Source organism: Nomascus leucogenys, chromosome 13, assembly GCF_006542625.1.
Source record: "Nomascus leucogenys isolate Asia chromosome 13, Asia_NLE_v1, whole genome shotgun sequence".
NCBI classification, from domain to species: Eukaryota; Metazoa; Chordata; class Mammalia; order Primates; family Hylobatidae; genus Nomascus; species Nomascus leucogenys.
The window spans coordinates 92,956,770-92,971,513 of NC_044393.1; the positions used below are offsets into that span (position 1 = coordinate 92,956,770).

At 39.6% G+C, this 14,744-nt stretch overlaps 1 protein-coding gene across 1 annotated transcript; it reads left to right on the top strand.

Annotated features, from left to right (window-relative positions):
* The first annotated feature begins 3,979 nt into the window (after positions 1 to 3,979).
* Positions 3,980 to 4,912, top strand: LOC100596515 (olfactory receptor 2A1/2A42). Its single transcript, XM_003282222.3, has one exon. The coding sequence runs from the start codon at positions 3,980 to 3,982 to the stop codon at positions 4,910 to 4,912; it is 933 nt and encodes a 310-aa protein (XP_003282270.2).
* The last annotated feature ends 9,832 nt before the right edge of the window (positions 4,913 to 14,744 follow it).

A 14,744-nucleotide genomic window follows, 5' to 3' on the forward strand; every position in this document is an offset into this window, starting at 1 on the left:
CTAGGTGGGAGGATCACCTGAGCCTAGGGAGGTTGAGGTTGCAATGAACCATGATTGCGCCACTGCACTCCAGCCTAAGTGACAGAATGAGACCCTGTCTCAAAAAAAAAAAAAAAAAAAAAGACAAAGGACTGTTATGAGTGTATTAGTTGTAACAAATATTCTTTTTTTCTTTTTCTTTCTGTTGAGACAGGGTCTCACTCTATTGCCCAGGCTGAAGTGCAATGGCTCTATCACAGCTCACCACAACCTCAAACTCCTGGGCTAAAGCAACCCTCCTGCCTCAGCCTCCCAAGCGGCTAGAACTACAGGCATGTGCCAACATGCCCAGCTACTTTTTTTGTTGCTGTTTTACTTTTTTTTTTAGAGACAGGGTTTCACTATGTTGCCCAGGCTGGTATTAAACCACTGGTGTCAAGCAATCCTCCTGCCTCAGCCTCCCAAAGTGCTGGGATTACAGGCATGAGCCACCACACCCAGCCTCAAATATTTCTGATTCTTGGAAATAAATCATCTAATACTTTACTTGACCTGAGGATTTAAAAATAGCTTTCATTTTAAGAATGTTGTGTGACTCATTACAAAGGAGTTTGTCAGCTCATCAGATCTTAAGTTTTACCTTTTGAAGTAGACAGGTTTGGTCATGTGTAAAGAAATGATTTCAGTCTTACATATTTACTTAGAAGCCATGGAGATGCTGGTTAATTTATCAGTCATCAAATAATTTGCCAAATTTTTAAATGGCTAACTTGTACATATATATCATTTAAAGCAAGCTTGTCCAAATTGCAGGTGGCCCAGGACAGCTTTGAATGTGGCCCAACACAAATTTGTAAATTTTCTTAAAATACTGTGTGATTTTTTTTTTTTAAGTTCGTCATCCATCGTTAGTGTTAGTGGATTTTATGTGTGGCTCAAGACAGTTCTTCTTCTTTCAACATGGTCCAGGGAAGCCAAAAGATTGGACACCCCTGAAAGTATACACAATGCCTGAATGTTATATTTGCAACTGGGTTGTATTTAATTTTTTTTTTTTTTAGTCTCTCCTATCACTTTTGCCAACCCTTTGGTAAATTTAATCCATTGAGTTAAGTAAGATGTTCTTTGTATCATGTAGAACGAAAGAAACTATGGGGGAGAAAAAGAAAATAAAAGTGTCTTTCAAGTATTCAGATTATAGTAGACATTCCAGATTCAGTCCAAGGATGGTTTAAAAAAAACTATGCACTCATTCATTTATTCATTTGTATTTATTGATTAATTTGTTCACACAATAAGTATTTACTGTCAGGATTACAAAAGTGAGAGCACCTTTTCCTTGTTCACAAGGAGTGTGTTAACAACCCAGTCCTGTAAAAGAAATCAGCGTTTCAACCCACGTGGCAATTGTCCTTAAAGAATCTGAGAGTCTTCACTAAGCTCTCCTTTCTTCTTGACTCTCCATCTAGCTTTCAAAGAAATTCATGCTTGTGCATAGTGGATTTTTTCTTCTTTGTATAATCATTTGGGAAGTTACAAAATGAAATAATGAAGGACTAAATAAAGAAATTAAGTTTTTTATAAGATGTAGACTGGGTACATGGTTCATGCCTACAATCCCAGCACTTTGGGAGGCCGAGATGGGAGGAGCACCTGAACCCAAGAGTTTGAAACCAGCCTGGGCGACATAATAATACATTGTCTCTACAGAAAATATTTATTTTAAAAAAATTAGCTAGGTATGGTGGCATGCACCTGTAATCCCAGCTACTTGGGAGGCTGAGGTGGGAGGATTGTTTGAACCTGGTATGTCCAAACTACAGTGAGCCGTAATGACACCACTGCATTCCAGGGCAGGTTTCACAGGGAGACCTTGTCTCAAAAAAATAAATAAATAAAGATTTTTATAAGGTGTAAATTCAAATGCATTTCACAACCAAATATGTCATACGCTTTGTGTGTTTTCCAATTAAATGTAGAAGGTTGGCCTAGCAGAGTATTTTTTTAATAGAATCCTGAAAAAAATATATAAGCCTTGGTCATGTGTTATGAAGTTACAATATTCACTAGAATTTATTTGTGTCTTGCTGATAATAATCAACAATTTATTGATAATGCTTATAAGTATACAATCATTTGTTACCACTGAAAAAGGATCCAGTGGGAACGTTCTTTAGGGTTCCAATTAGATTAGTTTTTTAACTTTTTCTTTTCTAACTTTTAAGTTCAGGGGTACAAATGCAGGTTTGTTACATAGGTAAACTTGTGTCTTGGGGGTTTGTTGTACAAATTATCTCATCACCCAGATATTAAGCCTAGTACCCATTAGTTATTTTTTGTGATCCTCTTCCTCCTCCCACCCTTTACCCTCTGATAGGCCCCAGTGTGTGTTGTTCCCCTCTATGTGTCCATGTGTTCTCATCATTTAGCTTCTGCTTATATGTGAGAACATTAGGTATTTGGTTTTATGTTCCTGCATTAGTTTGCTAAGGATAATGGTCTCCAGCTCCATCCATGTCCATCAAAGGACAAGATCTCATTCTTTTTTATGGCTGCATAGTATTCCATGGTGTATATGTACCACATTTTCTTTATCCAGTCTATCACTGGTGGACATTTAGGTTGATTCCATGTCTTTGCTCCAATGACAGCTGGACCAGGGTCTTATCAAAAGCAGCACATTTCCTTAATCCAGAGAAGTTCTCCTTAATCCAGAGAAGCTTTTTCTTCAGAGATAAGCAGGTTCAATGGCTCAGCCTCAGGTTATTTTTGCCTAGCAAAGGCACTAACAAAAACATTTGCACTGGCAAAATACTGGATTTCTACATGGTATATTGAGGAAAATGTTATCTGAGACTTAAGGACAAAAACCCAAATATTATTTGGCATATCACCAATTCACAAATACCAATTACCTGACTGACAATTTATTGCTATAATAATCTGCAAAATAATGAAGTCACTAAATTAGCTCTTTGCAAAAAAAAAGTTTTAATTAGCCACCTGTAAAGTGTTTAGCAATTCTTACGTTGCTGAAGCATAACTAATTTTTTATGAATGGTTATTTCTGGTGTTTTTGAAAGATACTTCATTTTAATTTTTTCTCCATAGTTTCTTTCATTCTACATGTAAAAAGAACATCTTACTTAAACTCAAATGGATTAAATTTACCAAAGGGTTGGCAAAAGTGAAAGGAGAGACTAGAAAAGAAATGATATATAACCCAGTGGCAAACATAACATTCAGGCATTGTGAATGTTTTAAATGATATGTATGTACAAACTAGCCCGGAAAAATCTAATTTCTACAAATTGTATGAGTTGTTATTCAAAACCAGTTTTTGGTAAATCAGTAACTGTGCATCAATCAGTAGATTAACTGCCAAATCACCAATTATCGGTTCCTATTTATGACCCATTATAAAATAAAGATGGCAATTAGAACCCATTTGTAGCACATCCATTAGTTCCTTCTTAGGAACCCAAACAATCACAATGTCATTAAAGTTGCTTTTTGTCTTTCTACTTCTTCTGTTATTATATAAACTGCTCCAGAGTGCAAAGGTTGATTTCAGATGCTGAAAGCAAAATAGTTGATATTTCTACTGAGAAATTGGGATTACATCATCTTTTTTTCCAGGACTACTCTAATTCCCATATTTGGAGTTCTTCCATTACTGATTATTTCTACACCTCAGGAATTCTCTTAGTAATTTTTATATGTGCAGCTTCAAGACAATCCTTATTAGATGGTCATTTTACTTCCACTTTGGTATGACATTCTTTCTTCCCATGATGTGTCAATGGCTCTATGTATCCTATCATTGGTGACACAATCCCTTCTATAACACTGGATACTTACCATCAGTAATTAACTTAATGTGTAGCTCAATCACTAATGTTAAAAGTTTATCTTTTAAAAATGACTAAATTCATAAAATAATGTCTAGGTGTTTTTTGACAATCTGGTCCTAAGTGATCTTTTTCTTTTTCACAGAGAAATGGGGGAAAATCAGACGATGGTCACAGAGTTCCTCCTACTGGGATTTCTCCTGGGCCCAAGGATTCAGATGCTCCTCTTTGGGCTCTTCTCCCTGTTCTACGTCTTCACCCTGCTGGGGAACGGGGCCATCCTGGGGCTCATCTCACAGGACTCCAGACTGCACACCCCCATGTACTTCTTGCTGTCACACCTGGCCATCGTCGACATCGCCTACGCCTGCAACACGGTGCCCCAGATGCTGGTGAACCTCCTGCATCCAGCCAAGCCCATCTCCTTTGCTGGCTGCATGACGCAGACCTTTCTCTGTTTGAGTTTTGGACATAGCGAATGTCTCCTGCTGGTGGTAATGTCCTACGATCGTTACGTGGCCATCTGCCACCCTCTCCGATATTCCGTCATCATGACCTGGAGAGTCTGCATCACCCTGGCCATCACTTCCTGGACGTGTGGCTCCCTCCTGGCTCTGGTCCATGTGGTTCTCATCCTAAGATTGCCCTTCTGTGGGCCTCATGAAATCAACCACTTCTTCTGTGAAATCCTGTCTGTCCTCAGGCTGGCCTGTGCTGACACCTGGCTCAACCAGGTGGTCATTTTTGCAGCCTGCGTGTTCTTCCTGGTGGGGCCGCCCAGCCTGGTGCTGTTCTCCTATTCGCGCATCCTGGCGGCCATCTTGAGGATCCAGTCTGGGGAGGGCCGCAGAAAGGCCTTCTCCACCTGCTCCTCCCACCTCTGCGTGGTGGGGCTTTTCTTTGGCAGTGCCATCATCATGTACATGGCCCCCAAGTCCCGCCATCCTGAGGAGCAGCAGAAGGTCTTTTTTCTATTTTACAGTTTTTTTAACCCAACACTGAACCCCCTGATTTACAGCCTGAGGAACGCAGAGGTCAAGGGTGCCCTGAGGAGAGCACTGTGCAAGGAAAGTCATTCCTAACTGGTGTGACATTTGACTCTCCCTCCTCAGTCATCTCCGGGAATCTTGGTACCAAATACCACCTAAGTTCACTACCCTCTTTATATCTGAGACTGAATGAACCAAGAAACTCTGCAAAGCATTCCTTTTTCCTGCCTGGGAAGTATTTAGTTTTTGATGCATTTGTTATACTTAACATTTTTTAATTCATCCGCTTATTGAGTTGAGAATGTCGGGGAAAGATTTATTTTGTACACTGCTATGAGTCCAGAAGTTTAAAACGGACACTCCACCTGTGACTTAGTCAGGTATGCTCAGTAGTAGAGGAATAGCAGTTATTACCAGATAGAGTCATATCTATAAAAACTTTTTAAAAATACAGCCACAGGCAGAGACTCCAGAACCCATTGATACCTCTGTCCATTTTCATCCTCATTTGGATGTTTCCCCTCAATTGTACTTCCTCTCTTATAAGCAGTAAATGTACCTAAATGCCTACTTCAGCTTGGAGGGAAATTGATTTTTATAAAATCCTACAAACTGTCTGACAATTTCTGTTGTCAGAGAGAGTGAATCCATAAACATTCATCTGGCAATCTGAAGCAATTACACAACAAAATCCATTTTCCAACCTGCCCTGAGATTGTGATGGTCATTTGTTTCTACTCTTCTCACCTCCTCCAGGGGACTGTCTATGATTCTGAATAAGCACATGCTCTTCACTTAGAGGAAGTTAGTAAGTACCACCACACAACTTTTCACTGCTGGGGATGAATGGAAAGCCCCACACAGAGACAATTCAATGGAAAAAAGGGTTTTAATAATAATGTTAATAGTTAGCATTATTATAAATTACTCTGCGCCATCCACTGCATATTGATAGGTACTTTATAGAGATAACCTCAGTTTATCATTATAGCCAATTAATTTCCCATTATTATCCCATTTTATAGATGTGAACTTTAAGCAGATGGAAAATGTTAGACTCATACCCAAACAATCTGGCTCCCAAGCCTTCTTTACTTAACCAGTACAATGTAGGAGTTTATTAGCAACATTTCAAATTAAGAATAAGTATAACCAATCCTAATGTAGGATATGTTAGGTGAATGTGGGTTTCTTCTCCGTCTAGAATGTGCCATGATGAGGCCAGGAGAGTCAGAGATTATTTATAGAAGGCTTCTTATCCTGTTTGACCAGTCCTATGGGCATGGCTGCAAAGGAGGTTAAGAGATTCAGAGGAACACAGAACACAGAGAGGGTGGGAGTAGAGGCTGTTCTCAATGAGATTAGAGAGTAAGTTTAGAACTGTACTTGGTTCCGGGTGGCAAAATCCAGAACAAAGACATCTCTAGTTCACATACAACACTTACATGCTCACGCACATGCACACACACACACACATACACACACAGTGCTTGGTGAAGCACTATTCCAAGAACCTTACAAGTTAGAGCTCTTCAAGTCCTCATAAAAACCCTATGAGGTAGAGACTATTACTACTATTTTTAGGTGAGAAAACAGAGCTATAGAGAGATTATATAATTTAACCAATGCTCCCAGCTAATAAGTACCTAGTCCAGAATCAAACTTAGGCAATATGACTGCTGAACCCATAATCATAACCATTATATAAATTCAAAGAGATCATGAAATTTCCAAAGATGAAGAGGAGGAGAGATGAAAAGCAATTTTCAATCTCTAGCCAAAGATAGGCATTGGGCTCCAGACAGAAAAGTACTTAAAGCTGGGGGGGAAAAAAAAAAACCCAGCTTTTTTTATACTGGTGCATGAAATGAGATGAGGTGGTAGCAAGAAGGGACTGCGACTCCAAGGGTCAGAGATGGAGGAGGAGCCTCTTGACGGGCAGGATGGTGAAACTAAAAACAATGGATAAAAGTTTTAAGTTGATGGTTCATCAATTGAAGAACGTTAGCAAGTGTTTTTGTAAATTATCTAGCCGGGCATGGCAACATGTGCCTATAGCCCCAGCTATTTGGGAGGCTGAGGTAAGAGGATCACTTGAGCCCGGGATTTTGAGGCTGCAGTGAGCCATGATCACACCACTGCATTCCAGCCTGGGTGACAGAGGGAGACCTTGTCTCCAACAATAATAATAATAAAATAATTTATTAAATTTTTTAAAATTACCCAAACTGGATATACAATTTGTAATTCCATTGCTGCTGAATGGTTTTTAAATGGTTGCTTAGTTTCATGGCAGATGCTGCATACTGCATTGCAACTAACACTGGGAAGGGATACATTCAAGTGGCAGGACAAAGGTGAGGAGCTCTGATACCAGGGGTAGGTTTCAAGGGATGAATGCTCCCCTGGTACCAGAGGAGCAGCAGGAAATCATGGTGTGCAGAAACCATGCTCAGGCAGTCACCTGTGTGGACCCTAAATTCTGTGTGTCCAGCCCTCTCTTAGGATTGGCCCAGGCATCCAGGAAGCCCACGATGCTGCCTACCCCTTAAATACACAAGGTGCGTACCGGAGGCCCTGGTTCTATTTCCAGCTGTACCATTTGCTAGCTGCGTTTTTTGCAGAGAAGTCTCTTAAACTGCTTAAGCTTCAGTCCTTCATCTGAAAATTATGCATATGGAAGCTGTTTAGGACACCCCAGAGTGCCACTGAAAATCAAAAGCAAGATGCAAATGGACACATTTTTTTTTGAAGACTTAAAAGTGCTGTGTGAACATAAGATAAACTGTTATTATTATCATGCTGTCAGAAGTTATTTTAATCCTGTCAGGATTGCCAAACTTTCTGATCTGAAATCAAAATTGCTCTTTAAACAGGAAGAGCATTGGTGCTTGTAGGTCACCTACGCCTTTGCCCTCATGGCTTCCCCATGTCCCCCCTAGAGGCATAGGAGGCCACTCACTCTTGGAGGGCATAGCTGGACCAGGAGCACGAGCTGTGGCCCAGACTCAGGGAACCTCTGTGAGTCAGCTGGCAAAGGCTCCTGGGGAGCCTCTCTCTGAATCTGGTCCTAGCCCGTTCGCTTGGTAAAAACAGGAGACTTCTCCCAAGGTCAGGGAATTCAGATTTTGGTTTTGGTTTCCAACTTTTTGTAATCCTCAACCTGGGATTTACAGTACATGTCTCAATTATGTTTCATTCATCTCTTCACAAAGGGAAGGACAAGCATTGGTTCATCTCTTCACACCTATACATTCCTAGCACAGAGTGAGTACTCACAAAAAACATATGGAATACATACAGGACACTTTAACTATCTGTTGACCCCATTTCCAAATTTTCAGTGTTGAGCCATCTTCTGATTTCTAACCTTCTTTAAATCCCTCTAATTTTAGGCTATAGTACAGTAGAAATTTAATTGTAGCTGATAATTATTGAGCACTTACTATGTGGTCGGCACTGCATAAAATGCTTTAGAATAATTCTTACATCAAATATGTGGAGTAGGTACTAACACTATCCTAACATTAAAGCGGGAGGAAATAACGTTTAGTGTAATTAATTAATTTATTCAAGGTCACCAAATCATTCAGTGGTAGAAACATGACTCAAGACCAGGCAGTCTGACTGTAAATAAACTCTGAGCCACTCTCTTGTAGAGGACCTCCTGATATTCATCTCCTGAATGGTTGGCAACAGGCCTGTTCATAGTAGACACTCAATAAACTTTGACTAAATGAACAAATGAGTGGTCCTTGTATTCAAATTTCTACTCACATCATATAGGCCTAGGGATGTGTTAGCCTTTATTCTTTTTATTTATTTATTTATTTGAGATGGAGTCTTCCTCTGTTGCCCAGTCTGGAGTGCAGTGGCACGATGTTTGCTCACTGCAACTTCTGTCTCCCAGGTTTAAGTGATTCTCCTGCTTCAGCCTCCCGAGTAGCTGGGACTATAGGCGTGGGCCACCATGCCTGGCTAATTTTGTATTTTTAGTAGAGAGGGGGTTTCACCATGTTGGCCAGGTTGGTCTCGAACTCCCGACCTCAGGTGATCCACCTGCCTCGGCCTCCCAAAGTGCTAGGATTACAGATGCGAGCCACCACGCCCCACCTATTATTTTAAGGTTGGATATCTTGTGCATTTGATTTGTCCAATTCATCCTTTTAGCATATTCTTATGCAGTAGATATTAATAATCAAGAATGTCCTATTGCTCTAGGATCACAGAGAAGAAAAGAAACAATTTAGGGTGGAAATTTAGCACTTACTATTAAAAATGCTGGAAATACCTATTTATGTTTTATCATAGGAGTCCATGGCTATTGTCTTCTCACAGAAGTGTGCCAAATGACTGAAACTGTGATTCCAGAAGGCCAGGATGGTACTGGTGCTACACAGGAAGTCATGTTAGGGTGTTGATTTTGAAAAATCTGGCAAGAGGGAGGAGACAACTGTAGGCAATAACTACTGGGAATGAAAGGGATGGGAATTTGTGTGTTGTAGTCAGTTTCCTTGCCGCCTGAGATTGGCACCTGCAGCATCTTTGGCATGTGGACCAGGGATTGCCAACTGCCAACCTGTAGGACTGGTGTTTACTGTTTGCTGTGAATGTAGAGTATCATTGTTAAATACAGGTTCTTGAGAATAGACAAAAAGGAAAGACATCTGGAATGCTGTCTCAATGGACTTCACAGCTCTCATGTTTTCGCAGCCAGCAGAGAAATGTCTTACATCCCTTGCTTTCTTCATAAATTTTTAATAGCATTGGCTCATTTTTATCTGTGTTTTTCAAAGCTGTGTTTCTCTGTTTTTAATTTTTGAAATCATGTTGTGCCGAAAGAAGAAGTGAATCCTTGAACACAGTATGATTTGGTCAACAGAATACTGGCTCAGCATGAGAATGTCTGGGCTCTCACGACAATTCCCCCACTTACTCACTGTGTGACCTTAGAAAAGTTGCTTAACTCCTCCGGACTTCCATTTCCACACATATAAAATAAAGAATTGAACTAGAAAAACTTTAAGGTCCCCTCTCGTTTTCTAATTCCCTGTCTTTATTAGTTTCTTCACATTTCATATTAATTTGGATTTTCATTTTTGTCAAAGGAGTATAAAATAAATTCCATACAGAGAAAATGAAATGGACTTCTGAGGCTGACTGAATCTCTCAGACTTTAAATACAGTAGAACCCCAAAAATACGTACTGGCCAGGCACGATGGCTCATGCCTGAATTCCCAGCACTTTGGGAGGCTGAGGCGAGAGGATCACTTGAGGCCAGGAGTTTGAGACCAGCCTGGTGAATATGATGAAGCTTTTCTCTACTAAAAATACAAAAACCAGCCAGGCATGCTGGCATGTGCCTGTAATTCCAGCTACTCAGGAGGCTGGGGCATGAGAATCGCTTGATCCTGGAAGGCAGAGGTTGCAGTGAGCCGGGATCATGCCACTGCACTCCAGCCTGGGTGGCAGAGGGAGACTCTGTTTCAAAAAAGGAAAAAAAAAAAAAAATAGTACATACTGAAGTAATTAATTAGTTGACTATTTTAGTGCTCTGGGAAATAGAAATTTCATAAGACTGGCTAAAAGTTAACACAAAATGCCCACCTTAAGGAAAGAATATTACTAGGAATAACTTTTATTGAGAATGGTTCCAGGAACTAGACTAAAACATAAATGTCTAGTTTTGTACCCATATTACCCACATTGTAGATATACTGTTAAGAGCTAGTATTTGTTGAGAGCTTATGAAATGTCTCAGGCATTGTGCTAAAGCACATGCATCATTATCCTGTCTCAACTTCATAACAATTCTGAGTTAGTACTTTTATTATTATTATTATTTTTACAAAAGAAGAGATAGAGGTACAGAGATAGTAAGAAACTTTTCTATGGTCACACAGCAAGTATCTGACATAACCTGGACTCTAATCCAGGTGAGCCTGATTCCATAACCACTGGGCCATATGGCCTCCCTCTATCCTGGACTTACAGAATCTTTTTCTATGAACAGTTAAGTAAGGATGAAGAAAATCAGCCTTGAGATCTATTGTACAACTTGGTGATGATAGCTAATAACAATATATTGTATTGTGAAAAATGTTGAGAGGGTAGATTTTAAGTGTTCTCACCATAAAAATGACAAGTATGTTAGATAATGCATACGGTAATTTGCCCAATTTAGTCATTCCGCAATGTACATACATTTCAAAATATCATTTTATACATGGTAAATCTATACAATTTTGTCAATTAAAAAATAAAACTTTTATTTTACTTAATTTTATTTATGTATTTATTTTTGAAATGGAGTTTTGCTCTTGTCGCCCAGGCTGGAGTGCAATGGCACAATCTTGGCTCAATGCAACCTCCACCTCCCGATTCAAGCGCTTCTCCTGCCTCAGGCTCCTGAGTAGCTGGAATTACAGGCGGCCACCACCATGCCCAGCTAATTTTTTGCATTTTTAATAGAGACAGGGTTTCACCATGTTGTCCAGGCTGGTCTTGAATGCCTGACCTCAAGTGATCCACCCGCCTCAGCCTCCCAAAGTGCTGGGATTATAAGCATGAGCCACTGCACCCAGCAGAAAAAAATAAAACGTTTAAAAAGTCCACCATCTTTACCACACACAAAGAAAAGAAAATTAGCTTTAAGAAAATCATTAAAATGTAGCTAACGTAGTCCCCAATATATATAACAAGCAAAATAGTAATATACAAACCAGTTTTTTATTGGAAAAAAATACAGAGATACGAGTAGAGACAGATAAACTATTTAGAGTAGAACAAGTGACAGACAATAATAAATATAATGAAAGATGTATAGTTCTTCTAGTAAGTAATAAATTTTAAAGCACAAGATACCATTTTTCGCCCATTAGATGGATACTTTCTAGCATCGCCTAAGCATGTAGGCAAGTGGATACTTCCCCACAGTCTTACTAGATTTGGGGGAAATTTGGTCATGTCTCTTCAAAAACTAAATTGTTAGTTTTGTTTTGATTTTTCAGAGACAGGGTTTCACTCTGTTGCCCAGGCTGGAGTACAGTGACGCAACCATAGCTCACTGCAGCCTCCGACTCCTGAGCTGAAAATAGCCTCCGACCTCAGCCTCCCGAGTAGCTGGAACTACAGGTGCAAGACACCATGCCTGGCTAATTTTGTTGTTGTTGTTGGGTGGAGATGGGGTCTCACTATATTGCTCAGGCTGGTATTGAATTCCTGGGCTCAAGCGATCCTCCCTCCTCAGTCTCCCAAAGTGCTGGGATTACAGGCATGAGCCACTGTGCCCGGTCTCAAAAAATAAAATGTGCATACCTTTTGATGCAGCAATTTCAATTCTAAGAACATATCCTACAGAAATATTCCCATATGCATAAATATATACATGTAAATATATTTTAAACAGAAGCAATATTTGTAAATTGATAAATAACCTAATATCAATAGCGAGGTTATTAAATAAAACATTGCAAATATATACAATGAAATATTATGCAACTCTTAATATGAATAAGTTTTATTAGTACATTAATTAACATCTAATTAGATATTAATGTACAGTTAACATATAAACTAATATTACCACAAGCAAAATTTTCATAAAATGTGAAGTGAGGAAACAAAGTATATTGATACTGTGCTTTCTCATTCACTTGAAAACCTATAGATGTGTGTATGTGTGAGAATATATATATAGAGAGACATATACTAACGCAGGGAAAATGTTTAAAATAATATACATTAAAGACTTAAAGAAGAGACCTCTCAAAATGTAGACTGAACCATGGGAAAGAATATTGCATTATTTGAAAATTTTACAGTAAACCAATGTTCATTCCTTGTTCAGAGGAGGTTTTCCTGACCAGCAGACATCATGCCATCAATTGGTGATTCAGGGACCCAGGGTCCTTACACCTCATGGATCTGCCATCATTTCCACATGGTTCCCATGATCGTCATGGGTGTTGGAGGAAGAAAAAGCATGAAAGCTTCAGTGACCTGGCCCAAAAGTGGACTCTTCATTTCTGCTCACATCCCATTGGCTAAAATTTGGTCACCATGGTGATAAAAAATGCAAGTGATTCTGAGAAATGTGGTCCATGTACCCAGGCATAAGAGGAACAATTTTGATAAACATCTAGCAGCCTGTCCCATAGAGAATCAGAGGTTCTGAGTTTCTAGCTCTCTGCCTCTTCATGACAATAGTAAAACTCAAAAGAAGTAGAGGGACCAAGAGACTTGAGCCTCCTCCACAGATCTCCATCATCAGTACCTCTATAGAATTTTTTTTCAATTTTATCTGAATATTTCAATTTTACCTGAATATTTCAATTTTATCTGAATTCAATTTTATCTGAATTTTTTCAATTTTATCAGACAATAGATTTTTTTTTTCAATTTTATCTGAAATACAATCCAAATAGAGCTTCAAGACAAATCCCCTAGCCCCCATTTCAGTACAAAAATTCTGAAACTGCTACTGCCCTGATTACCTTCTGAGAGACCCAGACAAAGTCGACCCCGAACCATCAAGTCTCAAGATGTTGGGAAATCCTATAAACCTGGATTCAGGTGTGCCATGATCAGCCTTATCCTTATTTTGCTTCCCTGTCTATAAAATGGTGATAAGACACCACCCCATCTATTTCAAGGAAATGTGAGCTTCACAGAAGGTAATATACATAGGACTTTGTAAGCTGAAAAGAAGTACTAAAAGTTATTCTTAATCATAAAGCATTGAGATCCATCTATTCTCTTCTCTCACCTTTCTTTTCTCCTTCCTTACTTTCTCTATGTATTATTTACCTGATCCCTTATAAAAGAAGTAAAGGATATACACCTACTATGTACCCACAAATATTAAAAATGTTTTAAAAAATTTAATGTGGTATCTTAAACCAAAACCCACTACAATTTAGTCCCAGGGAAGAGAGTTCTAGGGAAGAGCCAAACAAAGACATATGAACAAAGATAATACTGGGCAATAGGACTGGATTTGAGGTAACCAAATCAGACAGGTGTATGATCCTTTCTTCTCAAAAAGTGGGTTGTGATAGGAGATCAGCCATTCCATGCTTTAAGGCGGTAGAGAGAATAAAAAGGCTGAATTTCTAGCTATCTCAAATGTGGTTCCCGTGGTGTTTGCATTGAAATGGAAGAGAAGAAAGGAAGTGATGACTAAGGTGGATGAAAGGCCGGGTGCTGTGGCTCATGCCTGCAATCCCAGCACTTTGGGAGGCCGAGGTGGGTGGATCACTTGAGGGCAGGACTTCGAGACTAGCCATGCCAACATGGTGAAACCTCATCTCTACTAAAAATACAAAAATTAGCCGGGCGTCGTGGCGCATGCCTGTAATACCAGCTACTCGGGAGGCTGAGGCAGAATTATCGCTTGAACCTGGGAGACAGAGGTTGCAGTGAGCCGAGATTGCACCACTGCACTCCAGCCTGGATGGCAGAGGGAGACTCCGTCTCAAAAATAAATAAATAAATAAAATTAGGTAAATGAAGGGTTAAAATACTAAGTAATGAACTCTTCTGGCATGCAGAAGACATCTAGCATTCCATGCCTGGGTGGCTCAACCCTTCCCCATCGGATACGGCAGAACAAAATGTTAGTGTGTGGGCAGTGAAAGTCAGTTAGCAGGCTGTAGCAATGCCACTGATAGAATACTATGACCTCAGAAGCTATCTGCCCTTTTTTGAAGCCAACAACTATCCAGTAGGATTTTAGAGGCACTCAAAGCCTTACAATTATCTCTCCCTCCTGCCTTCAGATATTCAGAATGTCTTTAGCAAGACAATCTTGTTTCACAATCACAGATAAACTTCCCATGCCGATGTATATGTTCATATAGATAGGTTGTGATTGGCAGGTAATAAGTGTCCTGTTTCGATAAGACTTCGAGTCCTAGATACCTG